At 38.4% G+C, this 19,993-nt stretch overlaps 1 protein-coding gene across 3 annotated transcripts in view; it reads right to left on the bottom strand.

The window, feature by feature from the left end:
* NCK2 (NCK adaptor protein 2) overlaps nucleotides 1–19,993 on the bottom strand; it is an 87,598-nt gene that overhangs the window by 22,062 nt on the left and 45,543 nt on the right. For all 3 annotated transcript variants that reach the window (XM_075136185.1, XM_075136176.1, XM_075136194.1), the window contains exon 3: nucleotides 10,371–10,612. In XM_075136185.1, the coding sequence (XP_074992286.1) occupies nucleotides 10,371–10,596 (226 nt within the window). In that variant the 5' untranslated portion in view covers nucleotides 10,597–10,612. The remainder of the gene's footprint in view (nucleotides 1–10,370; nucleotides 10,613–19,993) is intronic.

Below are 19,993 nucleotides of genomic sequence, written 5' to 3'. Positions count from 1 at the left end.
GCAATGCCCATAGCTTCATTCATCAAGGGCTCTCAGGTTATTTGCAGCTACGTACACAAAACCAGACCTCCCCATCACTGAAGGGGAGGTAAGAGAGGAAAATGGCTCTCTTAAAACAGCCCATCTCCGCTGAGGTTTGGTCCTCACAGCCAAAACACAAAACCCCACAACTCACAAACTAAAACAACTTCTTCTCTAGATTAAAACTCAATAATGAATTAGTAAGGAATATAGTAATAAATTTAGCTCCCGTTCTGGAGAACAACTTCCTGAATTAACAATTTAAAAATACCTTACAGGTTTGTAAATTTGTAGAGTCCATGTACAAGAACAGCAGCATTTTCACTACATCAAAATACATTTTCCCTTTCTTTTTTCTTTCATTTTCCATTTTCTTTCATTTACAAGGTCCCAAAGACTACTAAACATGATTTTATGCATATGTGATGCAATGATTGTGTATAGTTTAGACGGTCTACAGCCAAAGTCCTAAATCAATTTAACGGTGCAAAATACAGCTACAAATAGTCACCTAGTAGAAATAGCAACCCTGAATGTCCACGTGGCCAACCTGACCACTCATTCACATTTAGAGCGGTGTCTGTCCCAATCTGTTGGCTGAGAGCACAAAACCTATCTGTCAGCAAACAATCATATTTATCGTTGAAGTGACTCTCAAAGAAAGCCATCTCTGCCACCGGAACCCTCCTCCTTAGAAACGACAGAGGTGAGCATTTTCTCTCACACAACAGGTTTATGCTGGGTGTCTGCATACGTTGCATGCATCTTGACTCCTGCTTTATGGACACGCTCCACAAAACAAAACATTTTTGAGACTCAGAAAAAGGAAGGAGATCTTCCCTTCTACATTCTAAGACAAAGCCCATTTTCTTTGGTGTGAATGCTAATTTAGAAATTTTGTTCGTGTGGTATGAAAACATGTCACAGAATGGCCACATATTGTTCAGATCTTCAAAAAACCTGAGAAACGGAAAGCAACGGAAACCCAGTGGGACCACACAGAGAAAAAGAAACAAATTCATACTCTGAAAGACCCTGGAAGATCAAGTGTTAAGACAGCCCTAGGCCTCAAAAAAGAGAGATCCAGTAATATTGAAAGAATTATTTAGGGATGCATATTGGAGGAAATACCTACATCTGAATGAGAAGAAATCCCCTGATGATGCTAAGATGGTAGGAAGAGCAGCCACTGTCACTCCGATATAGAAAAATCACTTGTCCTTTGAGTCACTGGAACTCTTTAGAAAATGGTGTCCCCGAGAGCACACACACAGGCTATTGATTTTTGCCGGCCATCTTAGTTTGGTCTTTATAAGGAGAGGACAGTACGCAGAGCACACAGAGACCACGTTTTCTGAAGAACTGTGGTCACTGCCTCCCCCCACAAGCACATGCTTAGGGAAGGGTCCAACCCCGGCGGCAGGGTGCAACGCAGTCACCCGCACTGCGGCCCCAGCTCTGCTGCCTCGGGGGAGACCGGGGTCCTCCCAGGAACCTGAGGGAAAGCAGGACAGAAGGGAACACCACGCAAGAAATCCAGTACACACTACTTGGAAAAAAGCATACTCTATTTTCACTGCCTCAGAAGAGGAGACATAATTAGCAGATTGCTTAAAGGATTTTATTCTACGAAAAAATGAAACATCAAAAGAGTGGAGGGTTCACACACAAATTTTAACACTAGGAGAGCTCTGCCTCCATGGCTGAAACAGGGTGTAGGAAGAGCTACCAGCAATGGGGTGACTCTCTTCAATACGGAACGACGAAACTACCTTGGGAGCTAATTTTTGGGCTTGCTCTAAGGCCAAACACAATTACATATTGAAACATAATTGGCTCAGAGAGGGGCAAAACCAAGGGCCCTCGAAGGTGACGGTTGAGGGAAGTAATACCACCAAAGACACCAGTACACGCAGCCACGTTGAGTCAAGGCGATCCTTTTATCTTTTCAAAACATAATTATGACTAAAATAAAGGCTTGTCCTGCAATCTCTGAATCTCAAATTGTACCTCCAAGCGCACACAGCATGGGGAGGGGGGAGAGAAGTACCTATTACACAAAACTTCTAATATAAAACTAAGAACAAATTTATTCACTCAACATAGACTAAAACCAGCAAGATTCCTTTACGCCTTCAGCCTTGCAACATTTTACTCCAGCCACCATATCAGAAAAATCTGCTGAAAGGTAGGACACATCATGGTTTCCATTATATGTTTGTTTCAAACTCTTGAAGCAGCAAATCCTTTAAATAATCCACCCCAATAAATAATTCACGTAAGACAAACTTTCAGAAGAATATAATACATGCAAACGTAAACTGAAAAAAGAACAAACTTCTCCTCCCATCACCAGCTAGCACTGGAGCTCGGGTGCACTGCAACAAGTTGCAGGTTCTGCTTTCGGCTTTTCACCTCAGATCAGATAAAGGATTTGATGCATACATCCGGCAGAGAAAGTCTTTTATCAAGCAGTGAAAGAAGCATTACTCTGTACCTTGAATTCTCCAGAATATTTACCAATTTTCTTTGCTATCAAGTCTTTTTGCTGCAGGTAACAAAAACGCATGAAGTTTGTGTTTTGTTTTTGTTTGTTTGGTTGTTGTTTTTTTTTTTTGCATTAGTCTTCTCTGCAATATCAGATTTTTTTACTTCTTAAGCACATGCTCCTTTAGAAATTGTAACACAGTATTTTTTAGAAAGTCTGATTGTAGTTCCACAAAGCAGAGACTTCAATTCCTTTAATGCTACTTTTACTGGACAAAGTTGATATCCATAGTTATTTAAATTTTTACAGGCGTACAACAGGTCCATAAGCATAAATTTGTGAGTTGTTTTGCATTCTGGGTAACTATTTTAACATGCATAATAGTAACAGTAATTCAAAATGAATACTTTCTTCTGCCATTATGTATGTATCAAATTGATAATGAGATAGCAGACCCTACCGTGTCAGCAATATCTTCTTGTGTCATTTTCCATATGCAGAGCTACTGCTATTGAGTATGTCTCTAGATCTTCAAAGATCATCAAGGAACTGAAAATAGCCACTTAAGCTAAGTCTAGGTTTTGATGATGATCACGAGGCAGACATTTTTCCAGAAAGTAGCAAAGCATTTGAATTCCTTATTATACAAATCATCTGCTACCACTCTAGTGGTATCAGCACTGCCAGCTCCTAACTCCACATGCTGTAGATGGGAATGGAAGAAATCTCTTCCCTGTGTTTTGAAATCATTGTGAGCATCTCCCATTTCTCCTTTCTCAGCATCTAATGACAGTAATCCATGCAGCCAGACTAATCTGTTATTACTGTGAAGATGGAAGAAATGCAATTGTTCCAGCTTTTTTTTTTTCCCAAACCACCAAAAGACACCACACCTAAACACAGTTCCCATCAGCTTCTCTCACTACCACAAAATCATGTTCCTCAATTTCATCACTGAAGAGTCACCACTGTTGCCACCCTGCCCCACAAACAAACATGCTTACTTTGAGCAATGCAACTAAAAAGCAGGATGAAGCGCACCAGAGCAAGTGCTTTTGCTGAACAAATTCAACCATGGAATAAGCTATTTTAATACACAGATTCTAGGAAACTGAGCAAGAATTTGTGCTGTATATGAAAACTTCAACTACTTCCTCTCTCTAAAGATGAATTTAAATTCCTGTATATCAACTGCTTGAAAGTGCCAATACAGACTGCTTACCCTCATCCAGTCCTCCAAGAGACACGACAGACGTGCCCCTACTGTCATACCCACATTTTCTGACAAGCTAGAAAGCTTCAAAGCAACATAAAGTGACACAGGAAAAATACTTTTATTTGTGTTGAATTCCTACAAGGGGATTTTACTGCTAATTTCAACTAGAGATGTTTGGCTAAACGAAAGACTTCATATCACTCCTTCTTAGAAATCTTTATATAGGATAAATAATTTGACAAGTAGCTACATACTGTAGAAAGTTCTGAAGGTTGGTTGGTTATTTACATTTTTAAATCAAATTTATTAAATGCCTGCTCTTGAGTGGAAAGATTAGCATTTCTTACCGGTCTGTGACAAGGAACAACATCGGGAACTTGAGGTTCTAAAGAGATTAAAATAACTTCTGTTTGTCTTATAAGGCAGCTCTGTTTTTAGTAACATGAGCCCTACAAGAGCTCACAGCTTAAGAGGCTGTGCTATACAACAGTGTGCTTATTATACAATGATACCATATTTATTCTTATTTCCATCATTCTTTCATTCTGTAGTAAATTTTACACCCACATGGTGTCCAGAAAATACTAAAACTGAAAACAACTAATTAAGAACTAATAGAAATATTTTCAAACTGGTGCTTGATCATATTACCAATTTAATGTGTTTTCTGTTGCAGCTAATATGGCTAAGGGAGTTCACTGATAAACAAACACAGAATCATCAAGCAAAGAGTATGGAACACTCAATTTATAGCTATGACTGTGCCAGAAATACTTTGTATGCTTCTCATGATCACACTTTTAAAAACTAGTGCTGAAGAACTGGAAAAAGTTCAGTTAAAAACCACAACAATTAGAGCCACATAAGTAACTTTCACCAGTGAAAGACTTAAGTAGTAATCAAATTTCAGTACTCCAAACAAGATTTAGAAGCAATTTGACAAATGTCAAAATACCACCTTGTACAATTAAATCTACCAGACATACCACGTCAGAACTACCAAAATTGGGCCACTAAGATATTTAAAAAAAGAAAAAAATCCTCAAAACTAAAACAAAAAAATAAAGACCATGAACCCACACACCAGAAGTTAAAGGTTGATGACTTATTAGGGAAATGAGCTTTCATGACCATATTATGCAGAACTACGATGGTAATAGTTTAAATTTGAGTTGAAATATTTGTATCTAAAAAGGAAGTACACCAAATCTCTTAACCAACAGTGTTTTCCAATGTTAAAGAAGACAATGCATTAAAAACTGACCTATTCCGCGTTTTTGCTTGTTACTAAGCAGTGACGGTTTAAAGAAAAAAAGAGCTAACTTCCCTGGCAATTTCCAGAAAGGCATGGTGAAGGTGGTGTTAAGTAGCTCTCAAATGGGAAAATGTGAAGTTATAAATGTGAAACGACCCTTTTCATATAAACAAATAAAAATAACCAGGGGAGAAGTGGAGAGGTGTAAACCTGCCAATTCCTGGAAGCAACAGTATATATAGCACTCAGGAACCGCTGCACAGATCTACAGATTGACCCAAGTAGGCACCGTGGAGGTTGACAAACACAGTAAATACTCCTGGATGCTCAGAACACTTCTGAAATAACGTACTAGGAACAGTGATGCAAGTAAGGACTGGTTTCTGTACTTTACATCTCACTTGGCAATTCTTACTTTCCACATGAAAATCTGGCACACTGAGTGAATTAAAACTAAAAGTTACTGAAATGTTTTGCTGACTTACAGAAGCTTAATAAAGAAGTCATTTGAAGAGTCTCTCGTGCAACTTAAACATCTCTGTGAAATGTTATCGAGATTACTGTTATTTGCCATCATTGCCAACACTCATCTCTAGGGTTTCTATTGTTCCTACGCATTTTGCAAACACATTTCCTGTATTCTTGGTGTCCAATCTCTCTTTCAATACCTTTTAATAAACCTTCTTTCTTTTACTGGGCATTTGTTCAAAAGCCACACCAAGAAACAAGTGGAAATGTCTTCAAGGTTACTTACGTGGTTGTTCACTAAAGGGCGCAAGACTGGACACCTTTAAGAAATCCCTATTATGCAGTGCTGGTTGTGAAGCAAAAGCAGTAACATTCAGAAAATCACAGATTCCCATGAAGATGGCACCCTGCTGCTAGATCACACGCATCAGTCACCTGTGGCACGCTGCTGCCTGGGGAGTTGTGCTGTTGCCAGGAAAACCACTTGCAAAGGGATGGAAAAAATGCAGAAGTTTTATTTTGCTTACACAAACAACTGACTTCTGAATTATTTTTGCTTCCTTCAGGTAAGGTTTCTGTTCGGCATGACAGAGATGAGCCAGCAAGCGTAGAGATCATCTTTGCTGCAGAAGGGGAAACCCGTGGAGCCGCGCTCAGAGGCAGCTCTGGGGGTCGTGTTGGCAAACACCCGCTCCGTCCAAATGGGTATGGGAATTCCTTCCCACCCCCAGAACATGGGAAGAATTATATTACAGAAGATTATAGTTTGGAAGATGCATGCTGGAGGTCCCTTGCTTAGTAAGACTTAATCGAAACGTATAAAAAATACGCTCCCCACAAAAGAAATACTGTACAAGGAAACTATTTTAAACTTCATTATAATGAATGAAGATGAAATTTTAATCACAGGCCTGGAAGCTGGTTTTTGCCTTAAGAATAGTAATAATTACCAGATTTCATTCAATATGAGCAAACAGAAGACAGTAATTTGAAATGGCTAAATTGCCATTAACTTTTTACTTGCAGTATCACTCAGTTAAGACAAAAAAGGGAATGAGAAGATGAATCATTTAAAATACTTTATAGGTGGCCTATACACTACATTTCCATAATTAAAACTGGGCCGTTGTAGGTATCTATCCATTAGAGTTCACTCAAGAAAGAGATTTAAGAACACAGAAATAATGTATATCAAACAGAAAAAGGATAAAAACAGACAGCCATCAATAGAAAAACTACAAGTCTCAAAATGTCTCCAAGTCACTTAAGGAAAGCTAAAACTTTTGGAAAAATTCCCTGATGACAGGACTAAAAGAAGATACAGTACAGTGGAGTAAGCCTTTGGAAGGGGAAAGACAAAGTGAACGGTGCAGAAAAAGCTATTGTTTTGTAAAAAAGATATAGGATGATCCAGAAGTATCTCTTCAGAAATTACTGGGGGTCATTTGAGATTTGAGGTGAGCTGTTTTTCAGTCCTTTTTCAGTCATTAAATCAGTAGCTGATTTAATGAACATATGCTAAACAAGTGTTCATCAGCATTTTAATATGCACCCGACACATTTAAGAGAGCTGGCTCTGAACATATTTTATTTGTTGATGTTCTTTTCCAAAAATGCTGAAATAGAATGGAAATTCCAGAAGCCTTAAGACATTGCTGAAAATGGGCTGATGTTTTAAACCATCAAGCTGCATGTTCTAGGTACCCACATGCCCATTAACCTTCCACCAACCCCAAGCCAAACAACAGTAAAGCTGATGGGATTCTATTAATAAACTATTCAAAGGCTGAGATTCAATTAATGACAGTCAACAGAGTTCCGGGAAAATTAGTTTTCAGCATCAAACATGACTTCATTCTCTGATGAGATTAAAAGTTTTCCTGATAAAGATAATTTCGTAAAGGCAGTAAACTTTAGTGGTGTATTTGGCTTTTTATGTACGAGACACCGATGTATTAACTGGTGCCATAAACTTTCATTAGAACACAGACTACATGGATTAAGAACTATTTAGATGATGCATCTTCAACAGCCAACTATAGGGACTATTAATTAAATAGTAATAACTCTTATGGGGTCTGCCATAATTTGAACTATGGCTGGCACTTTTCGTATTTATTGAGTATCTGGAAGTAAGTATAAATCAACCACCAGTAATTACTGTGGATAAGCATAAGAGTGGCAGATAGCTACGGGCAATCACATAGACAACACACTATATCATTTGTGTGATAACAATGCTTTCAGATGAAATATGTTTGAACACAAGGAAATGTAATTGATTAAGGAAGAAGTAGGGAAAAGTGCATCTCCATGGGAGCAACAATTTGCTGGAGCGCCGCAAGTGTGAAAAGTGGGTCCAGGTACGTTAGAGGTTCCCTCTCTTTAAAGCCCACTAGCCTTGTCTCTGGAAGCAGCTAAGAGCCCACTGTTTCTCTCCTGAGATTTCACAAGACTTATGATTAATTATTGACTGATTATTAAATGACTTTTTTTTTTTTTAGTTCAGTAACCGATATTTTGGTAATAGCTTCACGATCAAAGTTGAAAACCAATTTGGTTTAAGGACTAATACTCATGACCGCCATTCCCATCTGTGCTGGGTTAGCGGGTATTTTAATGTGAATTTCCTTGTGATCTTAGGAAAGGCATGTTTGATGAGACATTAGACTTATTTCTGTAAAAAGAACTTAAGAACTTGTTTCACTGGGCGCAGCAAAACTTTCAAAAGCTGTTTCACTAGATCAAGCATCAGTCTTGCAATTTGCAAGCCTTTGTTTAAAAAAAAAAAGTGCATTCTTGATGGCTGCTCAGAACAAAGGATCCTCTACGGAAGGACACATGCTCTCCTTGTTCTGAATGGGAAATTACTGTACAGCAAGACAAGCAAGGCTTGAAGACTGTAGTTTAGTTGAGCACTCCGATTCAGGAAAGGTAAAAAGAAATTTGGACAAATATGTGGTGCACAGCACAGACATAAGTTTCGTTATGCTAAGCAGTTCACAGCCCTTAAACTGTAAAAAAAGAATACTCTTAAGCACCAATTTTTTTTGGTGGGGTGTTAAGAATATTCTGTGCCAATTTGTGGGTTAGTTATGGCTTAGGCAGTTTCTTACTGTCACAGGATGTACGAGCATAAAAGAGCATGAGAGGTGCTTTGCACTTTGTATGCTTCGCAGGTACATGTGGTCACTGCAAAAGAAAAAGCTAGGCTCTACCACATGGTATTTTCTGCCTCAGCTGAACAAACAACACACAGAGAAAACTATTAGAAAAGGTACAGAGGAATCGGTGGATTGTAATAATGGTCCTTCAGAACTTAAAATCCCGTGTACATGCGTGCAAAGGGCTGAGGTTTGGAAGACGCAACGCTAGTGAAGGCTCAGCCATGAAACCACCAAGCTTTGCTCTCACACTGTTTCATCGGTCACCACCATAGTGAAGTGAAGCACCCTGCAGGACGCAGCTTTGTTAAGATCAAGGAGGTAAACATGCATATATGCTACGACATGTCTCTGTTCTTTCACTTAAACACATTGCTGTTGGATATAAATAAAAATGTGTTTATTTCCAATAAGTAAATACTGCCCACATTTTACACAAACATTTGATATATTATCACAACAGAAACACAATCCTTTAATAAGCTAAAAGTAGCTTTTAGGCAAAATATATATATTTCAAATAACATAAATCCATATAAAAGGAGCTTAAAGTCACAACTGAGATTTTGATTTTAACTAGCTAATTGATGTTGGAATTTATTCGTTATACAAATCTTTGAAAAGGCATAATCACACTTGCTGGCATTGTAGTGAGTATATTCCAAGAGTATCTGTAGAAAGGCCTATGGTTTTAAATATTACTGTGGTAAATCTTGTAATAACCTTGTTTGCCTGCCACCCATCTGTAGTCCTTAATTTCCACGTATACATTATGGCAGCTCAGCAATGGAGGACACGATAATAAAGAAGTGACCAAGAAACCTAACCTGTTAGACACAACACTAGCACAGGACACCTGCGATAAACCTACACGAGCTATTGCCATGTTATTTTTAAGTGAATCTTTTTGCTTTCTAACAAGTCCAATCCCAAATTCTAATTCTTCTGTTGAAGACTCAGTATTTTCTACAGCAATAACACAGGCAAAAAACCAAAACACAAGCAAAAAAATAACCTCAAAACACCTCCAGGTGTCTGTTTCTGGTTTATTCATTACATTCTAAAATACCACTAGTAGGTTTTTTTTGGCCTCTATATGTAAAATGATCACTTATCGCTATGTTTAACTTTTTTCTAACCATATGCAAAGCCCTTGATTTTTTAATAATTAAATCAGTCATTAAAAATCACTGAAAAAAAAATAATAAAAAAAATTCATTTCACCTGACTTCCAAACACATTTCTTCAAAATACACTCAAAATTTTTCAAAGATATATTATTTTATATGTATGATACATTGTTGTCAAGAATTTATGTGGACTTGGAAGCAGAAGGAACATCTCAGACCACATAAAGTGATTTAGCTTTGCTATGATAGCTATGCTGAATAATCCAGTTTACGTCCTTCTATTTCTGAGTGAGAGGACTTGGCATGAGAGGAGAGAATTCAGCAGTCGATATCTCAATGAAAACACAGTTCTTCAGCCTCTGAAAATACACAACCTCTGACAAACTGGAACAAAAATAACATCTTATTCTCCTGGATGTGATGCGAGAAAACCTGTTACAGATTTTTCCACATGATTCTCCCCCCATCCCCAGTGTCTCCTTCTTCCCTCAATCATCCACCATGTCACCTCAAACTAAGGATTAAGAAAACCCAAACAAGCATGTTAAAAAAAAATTTTAGCAATTACATTCCCAATCTGAAACCCATCAAGTCTACTAAACTTCTTCCAAAATACAAAAGAACTTACCCAATGTGTCTTTTAGATTTTTAACCAGAGAACCTTTCTTCAAGCTGTTTTTTCGCTCCACATAATTTGATGGCACATATCCCGTTTTGTTGGCCGCGTTTCTTACCCTCCACCATGTCTTGGAATCATCTAATAGCCAAAGACGCTCATTTTTCTTGATGTCAAGTTCTTGGTCCTGCTGTGCAGTGTAATCCCACTTTGCAATAACAATAACTTCTTCTGTCATCTTTCATGGAGTCCTTCTGCAACAAAAATATTAAAACATGCTCATCAGTAAATTACATCATGTAATTCTTACTCAATTTTTTCTTCGAGTTTTTCTGAAATAAGCGAGAAAAGGGTAGGGAAAAATGAGAAAGCCATAGATTGGAAATCCTCTTTTAAAAATAAGGGAAGTCATATTGGCCTTTCTTGCTTTTTCTGCCACTAAAATATGACAACATCTTGATAGTAAATTCTAGTCATAATGTATTACATTTGCTTCCTCTGAATGTATATAAAATATTATTCAGATATACATTAACAAAGGCTAATTTATAAAATCCATTTAGTTTTTGCATATAGCATTATAAAACTATCCCACACCTGGCATTCGAAGTTCTGATCCGAGAAAAAAAAAAAAAACATAGCAGCATTCCAAAATATATTTTCCTTCTGCCGTAGTTCCTCATCCTCATACTAACATATTATTTATAAGTTTTCTACATTTAAACAAAGTTATCCATCTTTTTTTTAGTAGGAAGTTAAAAATACTTCAAGAAGTAATGTAACTCAGCAGGGAAATCTGCCATCAAGAAGAGGGTACTGTCGTTAGTAAGCCTTTGTTCACAATGTTTTGTGCAGGTAGCACAAGAGTGCATTTTAGGTTCTCCTAAAAGAGCCTTTGCTCCCAGGAAGATCCCAGCTCACCACAGTCCTGCGCCAGGCATGAGTCAGTGGTGTAGAGAAGAGTACCCACTGCACCTCCCTCGATTGCATTTCATTTTTTTCCTACCCGAAACATATCCAGAGTTCTGTTAAGACTGAGTGAGTTGTCTTTTTTTTTTTTTTTTTTTACTTACCTGTAACAAGAACGATCTTCTCCAAAGCTATTTGTCTGCTGCATAAAGACAGCTGCATGCCTCCACCTTTTCCTACGCATCCCAGTAATTACTGGGAACAATGTAAGTGAACACAATAGCGTGCAAGGAAGAGAAAAGTCCCATGCCAGTACCAGTGACATTCAAACATATTATAATGTCAACCAAAACGCGTTGATTTTATCCTCTAAATTCCGAGAAGTTACCTAAAATTTTCTAATCACTGCCGGGGGTTTTTGAGGGAGAGGGAAGTGGAGGGGTATGGGAGAGAGTGGGAGGTGAGAATATATTTGAAAATCAACGTAGCAGATTTTTTTTTTAAAAAGTAAAAGCTGTAGATTTTCTTTAAATTACAGATGAGTAGAAACAGGTCCCAGGTCCAACTGTTAATGTCCAAGGATCTTTTTAACATGATTTGACTTTGTTGCCTAGTTCTTAGCAGTCCACAACTCTCTGAATTCTGATACCTAATAGTTTACGTGACAGAAAGATAATTAAAAAAAAACCCAAACCTCATTCAGAAATTCTGTTCAGCATGTAAGTTGTATCACCTATATTCAGAAGGGGTTCCTTCTGCAGTCTGTAAACACACGCACACACGCTTTCTACCTTTAGCTACAGTACAAGCTGTGAAAACTACATGCTAGACAGCCCAGCAGTTTACTCTTTCAAGGAAAAAGAAGTGTTTTCCTTATTTAAAGTTAACCTATAATCATAAGACACAATAGTGGACTCTATTATAATTTAATAGCCTCCTCTTATCATCATTTTTGTTTCCAGGAGAGCATCATATATGGTTGAGCTACGGTTGCTAAACTATTTGACAGCAAAGCTCTGGAAAGCACCAGCAATATCACCCCTCATGGCCACCCCACATTTTTGAAAATCTGAAGCTGAAATCAACAGGCTTAAGTTCTCATTTTCCAATTAGAAAATATAAAGGAACATACAGAAATTAAAACATTATTCAAATGTGAGTTTGCATAGCTGAGAGCCCGAAGATGAATTCAAAAAGAAGTTACAATGTTTTGAACAATTGAGAAGAAACACAACCCTTACAGTTCAAACAGGCTGTGACTTGCGCAGGTGGAATTGATGATTTTACAAGAAATAAGTCACTATACCCCCTTCAACAATTTTTTTTCCTTAAAATAATAATCCTGTCTGACGATGACATAGGAGAGCCTGAGCTTTGGACCACAGTCTCAATAAACTGCCCTGGTTTCTGACTCACATCAAATGGGCAGATAGCCTACAGGTCGATAAGCTGATGTAGCCACAGGGGGACTGCAATCAAGCATGTTCTGGAGACCGGCGTTGTCAATATAATCTCTCTCTCCAATTTAGATTGGTTTATTTTATCTCAGCAATTGTAAAATGGTCAATTCTTACTATTCCTGGGAACATGGAGAACATGAAGATATAGACCACTGTCAATGCAGTCGGCTGATGTTGCCACCACACAGGCTCCACTTCTAAAAAGCTTATTTTCACAACACAGGCAAGTTAAAATTATCTATCAATATTACAGTATATTAATAATAAAAAAACACATTAGGCATAATATTTGACTAGTGACTGATGGAAAACTATTAAACTCTTCCTATCCCTCTGAAGCAAAAAAAAAAAAAAAAAAAAGGAATTTGCCCCTGTTGTAAGAGTCTCCAAGTGTTTTTCCCCAAGGTGCTGGGCAAGGACAGAAGCACGGGGAGAGACCACACGTCACAGCTGACGGCATCAGCTATACAGTCCTCCAAAATTCAATCAGGACAGTGAGTGAATTCTACAATTCCAGTTATTGTCGTGTAAAACTGCCACTCTGCCTGAGAAACAATGTCATTTCACAAGCAGACTCCTTGCATGATGCAATTTTGGCAGAAGCGTAGAGAAGCCGTTTCTCAAGTGGCACGCTCACGCAGAATCCAAGTCAGTAAAGTTCTCCAGGTTTTGCTGAATGTTTAATGGCACAAGCATTCCTACCCAAGTGGGGACAGGATTTATAACAAGTCAAAATGCATCATATAATAGCAGCTAAACATTTGTCCATTTAAAGCTGTAAGCATGTGTGTGGAGGAGTTTGGTTGTGCTGTTTTTAGGTTAGGTTCGGGGGGGGTGTGTTTGTTATTGTTTTGTTTGTTTGTTTGTTTGGGGGGGTTGGGTTGTTTGTTTGTTTGTTTCAAATGTAGGGAACTAGTATTAAAGTTCTTAAAATTACTTTCTTCTGGTTACATCATTAGACTGGCTCCATCAAGGACAATAAGGTTCTTCCTGTGACATTTGCAGAGCTAAGATTTCCTTGTGTGTGAATAAGGACACATTTGTTCCCCAGAAGGGGGGCTGTAGAATTAATAGTTTTGAAATGCCTCTGCAACACAGCTGTGTGCCAAACAAAAGATTAGAAGCAAACGACATAACTAGATTTGGGGAAAAACATAAGGAAAAACCAGTAGTAAACCTTCCAAAGCATCTGAGTGCCCCATAAAAACTCAAAACGTGAAACTTCTTTAGTATACTGCTTATAGACTGCACAACAAAAAATACCACAGTCCCCATAGATTCTAATGTTAACACAAGATTCCTTCACATCAAGAAAATGAAAATCCATTACTGCTAAGAGTGTCTGGAATATTCCTCCTCAAAAAGCTTAAAAGTCCTAGCGCTGAAAAACGGAGTCTTCTCCTCATACCCGACAGGATAACACCCCCCACTTTAAAAAGCACCAGAGAAAAGCTTTGAAATACCTATGCAAGGAACCGTAAATTTATGAAATGCAACATCGCCATTTCTCAGTACAAGATTGTTTCACTTTAAAAAGTGTATGTAGGGCCTTGGTTTTAACTTACTGTATCAAGCAGTCATTTGTTTTACTTTTACGGCAATCCAACTTCCAACTGCAGTTTTTGAAACAAAAACAAAACCCCAAAACAAAGACACCACAGTAAACAAGCAAACAAACAAAACTCCACAACCCAGGCCTTCAAAAGGTAATTCTTATATTAACTATGTGACCGATGCACACTTCCAACCCCTTTTTAAGCCAGCATTTCCTTCATTGCTAGCAGCTGTGGTAAACTAGTTTATTTTACCAATATTGTATTTCCTGAAATGTTACAACTAATTAGTTTAGATTGAGCTTAGGTATTTTCAGCCACTTTGTTTCTTCCCTCCAATTTAGGTTTTGTTAGGAGAGGAGTCCTGTCTTCAGTGGCAGCTGCCCTGCTGCAGAAGCACACGTGAAAATGTTCCAACACAAAAAACACGCTTGGGGGAGAGGGAAAAACTGAAAAATCTGCCAGGCTAGGAAGATAGCGAACAAAAACCCAGCCAAGGTAAACTCAGTCGTAAGAAGACTGTACTGAAAGCCTGCTCAGACAGGTGACGAACATTAGCTAACCCTAAGGCAGAACAAAGGCAGACATCAGTGGAATATCTAGTACTGCAGCTCCCGCATAGACTTTATCAGAAGAAAGTCTGGAAAGGAAAAGGTTATGTCCAATAAACTATCAATGATTCAGGAATTTATCAGTGGCAGAAAAAAAACCAAAAGACAAACAACCATCTATGCCATTTTGAACCAATGCTTAAAACAATATTCAAGATTATGGAAGCTTAAATATAGAGGAACTTAAGAGAATTTGCTCCCACAAACTTGTAAATCTGCTAGTGATTTTTTACATGAAATATTTGCTCAGTTGATGTTAATTTAAATATCAAACTATATATAATCGTTACTCAGATCTCATTTTCTTTTACCATGCCCGGATTATTTCCCACTCCCCACCCCCCATAAGTCTTTCTCCCACAATGATAAATAAGAAGGGATCCATTCCAGCATGTCACCTGAACTGGAATCTTCTCCTAGAGACTGACATAAGTTAACACTCCCACTAGTTTAATGCCCTGACCCAATGGGCAGAAAAGCAGCATCTCTTCTTGCCTTTAGGAGGAAGACCCAGGGTTATGTCAGGGATACGACTGCCTTTCAGATAGTGCAAACAGGAGGTACGGTGGAGCTTTAAAGACACAGTGAGAAAACAAGCAGTTGCTCTCTCCGTTCACAATTCATTTTGCAAAAAAGAAACATGGCTGAAAAATGACTGACAGTAATGCTTGAAATTTAATCCCTCACCAAGGGAACAAGCAAAAATTTTATGAAGTGACAATTGATATAACAGAGTGTTCTAGAAATGGATGTCCTCCTAAGACACACTGAAAGAAAGGTACTAAATTGATACGGAGGCTTTTACATGACACTGATGAGCATAAACCACATAATTGCTATACGGTATTACATAAGACATAATTACTATACAATATTTAGTTAATTGTCTTCGGAGAAAGAAAAGATAACTAATGACATATCACGGTTTCCTCTAAGATTTGAGGGCTGAACAGCCTCTCCTTCTCCTGCCCCCAAACTCTGAAAATTAAAATGGGTTTTGAACTCTGCAGCACACATTGCTGACAGGCCAGCTATTTGGTGTCCACTTGGTTAATCTTTTGTAAGCTATAGCATATAGGCAATATTTCGTCCCCTAAGGTAACACAGTTGTGGAAAATAAGAAAAAAAAAAGTATTTTTCCATCAAGGCCTCTTTCCTTTCATAGTAAGCAGATGTGCTTACTGTATTCTGTAATTAATAAAATAACTTGTATTAGATCACTGCATTTGAAGTACACTCTAAGCCTGAAACTTTCTTATTTATGAAGATGCTATCTCTGGTTAGCCTACTGTTTCAGGAGGTTTGAAACTTTGTTTTCACTTATAGTTGTTTTCTTTGTTGCATGTGGGGGGGTGTGGTTAGTTGTTTGGTTTTTTTTTTAAATCAGCCTGGATGAATAGTTTTGACATATAGAAAGATTTCAAAAAAGTGCATCTCTCTACATTTGAGATTGTTTCACTTGGTTCTAGGGGATCAGTAAAACATCAAACTCAAAGACTCAGAAGGCATTAGAAAGAACAGAAATGTGAATTCAAACGCAAACATGTCAAAAAGAATACACCTTTTGGACATACTTTTAGCTGTTTCCAGTAGAACACAGCATTTTTGACACTTAAAGTATGTATGTTTGAAGAAACAGGAAAATATCATCTCCTTCATGCAAAAGCCAAAGTTAACCTAAACCAAGCAAAACATCATCTTTCTAATGATTGCTATAAGAAAATCTCAAAATGCAGAGGTATAAAAAAGAGTAAACAAGCTGACCCAAATTATGGCAAATCGTTGCCCTTTATTAAAACCAGTAAAACCTCTCCATGCTTTGTTACATGGGCTATTTGCTGATGCTCAGACAAATGGAGATGGATCACATAAAGGCCACCTTGGCTAACTGCTTCTGCAGTTTAACACTTTAATACTGCATGCAATGTATGTCAATCCACCCCAAAGGACAATTTCTTTGGAAAGAGGTCACTGCACCAAAAATTATTGTAAGAATACTTCCCCCCCTCTTTTAAAGGAAGTTGTAGTGACCAAACATTCATCATCTGGCTATGCAGTTCTGAGGTGTCAAACCGACACCTGAGCAGAAAAAAAACCCACATAACTGGGCTGCCTAAAATTGCTGGCTCTTTTAACACAAGCTTGACAATTAATTTGGGGTATTTCGCTATTAGGTCTCATTAGGATGCATTGACTACTGAACTAAAAGTGATAGCTGAGTAAGTGCAAGTGATTATTATCTAATTTACTTTGATGCGCAAACTGAAGACACAATCAATAAAAGTCGCTGTAGGTACTTCAGGAGGGTCAGTTTTCCAAATCTGAAAGCAAGGATGAGTGGAAGCTGTAAAGAATAAACGTGAACAAAGATGTAAATAAGTGGATGCACTGCAAAGGAGGAATGTTTTATTACATTTCCCAACCTACTCTCACAATCCAGCACTTATGAAAGAGTATTATATGGTTAAAAGAATATCCTGTTTAAAAAGTGATGTAAAAAGTTCTAGAGGTTTTCTGTGTCCCCTCTCCCTGGTCCTTTCTCTGAAAAGGAAAAACTGACAGCAACAAGCTCAAGTCAGGACATGCAAACCGAAGGTAGCAAAAGAAGCGCAGTTCAGCTCATTAAGAACTATAAAAAGTTATTAAACTGCGTCTGGAATAAATTAAATATTAGCAATAGCACAAGTACAGAATTAGACAGAGCATTAAGTTTCCTGCATGTGATGTAAGAAAAAAAATGTTTAATACTTATTTCTACACTATGGGATTATTTTACAGTGACAACCATTTTCTTCTCTGTCATTAACTAGGGTATAAAAGTAAGAAAATTAAACACTTTTAATCTTCAAATGCACCCCAAGATAGCAGAACCGTCCACAAAGCTTTTACAGTTTTAGCATCAACTCTGAGGAAAATTTGGAGCAACAACTAAGTTCTGGAGAGTTACCATTGTGCCACTAATTTGAAAGCACAAATTGGATGTCCTTTGGTGACACCACCAAGTAGTCAGATGAAGTCTAATCCTAAAGAAAAATAAAGGAAAAAGACAAAGGACCCCCTCCCCCCCAAAAAAAACCCACACAGCATACCAGCAGATTATGTGGATGTGCAATTAGTACTTATTAAAAGGGTTTTAAGGAAGACAGGCACGAACAAACTATTTTTTCTGTACATTTTCCACTTCATTTGAGCTCCCGATTTAGGTCTACCCATCTACCCAAGCGCGCCCATGCCGGACAGGTTAACCGCCAGCTACCAGGCAGGCCCAGCCGCAGGGGTGCCTTCAAAGGCAGGCTCAGCAGACACCAGGAGCCTTTCTGGCAGGTCCCAAGGTGCAAAAGTACTCGGTTTCCTTGTGCGTCACTTCGGGGGGAGGGGGGAAAGACAAAAAACAGTAATTATAGATAAAACCGTGAGGGCGATACAGCCCGGTGGAACGATTAATCACATCGGAGGAGCTGCGGCCCGTGCGCCGCAGGCGGGACTGCCCTGCCACGGCCTGCTTCTAGGGGCGCCGCAAGTGTGGTTCTTTTAGGTTCTTTTAGGTTCTTTTAGACGATTCTTCTTGCTAAAATACAAGCAATTTCAGCTTGTGTATCTTCAAAAAAAGGGAAGGATCAGTCTTAATTAACCAGTGCTTTAGAACTGTACTAGCTAAGTAACTTCATCTTGATGCTACCCAACAGCCTGCCCCCGCACACCTTAAACCCTCTTCCCCTCTGTATCGCCTGCCATTGTTTCAGGGCACAATGCTGCGAGGTTTGGGGTTTTGTTTCTTCAACTGGATGCCTCCGACAGCTTCTAAGCAGTGTTTCTCTCGGCCCCACAACATATCTGATATCCCAATCTCTAATACAACTGCAGCTACACTCCGGCGCCTTGTATCTCGCGTTACAGAACAACTGCAAACAGGAAACCTCAAGACTAGTTTAGTGGTAACGAATTTCTGCGTAGCTCCAATAGAGCACAAAAGTTAAGCTTGTTTTTTGTCTTTTAAGCAGCTTAGAAGTGTTTTTAAAAGACACACAAAGAAATAAAGGAGAATACAGATTAGAAACACCCAGAAACACATCCTTCCTGCTAAGGAGCCAGTACAGCACTTTACCATTCAACAAAAAAGAAATCTCACTTTATATATGTTTATATAATAACATATAAAAGGATGTTTGTAAAAAAATTTCCCACCCAGTGTTTTCATGAAGCCTATCACACGAATCAGTCTGCCCAGGTGAAACAAGCAGGGACTGCTTCAAATGATCTTTTAAAATGTAAACTCACCATTTAAGGAAAAGGAATAGTTATAATCACAAAGCGTGCATCTCCTCAGCAAGACTCACATATGTTTTGCGTGCAGCCCAGAATCTTAGCGATGGCCATCTCTGATGGCTGTAGGTGATGACAAGGCCATTTCCAGCTCTCCAAGCCCACTCCAGCAGGAAGGTGTAGCACCAGTGTCTACCAAGCAAGAGCAGTGGGGATGCCCTCGAAGGTAGAGTCTGCCAAGTACAACGAACGCAGTGAGGGCAATCCCCCAGCTCACATCTTTCCTCCTTTCTTGTAAGCCAAGGTCACCTCACAAGTCATGGCTGCCCATTATTCAGACTAATACAGCTTCATAATTCAAGGCATAGGGTCTCAGAAAAAGTTGAAGTTGCAAGAAAAGGACACAATGCCGTCACAACAGTAAGACTCTGGAAAATATTATTAGATAAGAATAAAATTGCTAACGTTTATTTAAGAAAGTAGCAGATACTTTAGCCTGCTGCCTCTCTAGTGGTAGAAAGAAAAAGCCATCAGGGCTGTTACAAGGTAGGCTGCTGCAGCACTGAAAGAACACAAATCTGAGTTCTGGCCTTCTATTAATTCATGCAATACCACCCTAATTTTATACAATGTTCAGTCTGTTTCATGTTGTGACCTTCATGGAAACTAACCTTCCCAATTTCATTTTTTTTTAATTTCATTAGTAATACTGCTATGCCACAAAATTTCCTGGTCTGGGGCAGTTCAAGAAACAAATGCTTAATCAATGTGACAGTCTTTAAAACATGTAATACTAAGTACTACCTTTCCTGCTTATGTGATAAGCATTCCGCTGTTTC

Source organism: Calonectris borealis, chromosome 1, assembly GCF_964195595.1.
Source record: "Calonectris borealis chromosome 1, bCalBor7.hap1.2, whole genome shotgun sequence".
Taxonomy (NCBI): Eukaryota; Metazoa; Chordata; class Aves; order Procellariiformes; family Procellariidae; genus Calonectris; species Calonectris borealis.
This window is presented reverse-complemented; position numbering and strand designations above follow the sequence as displayed.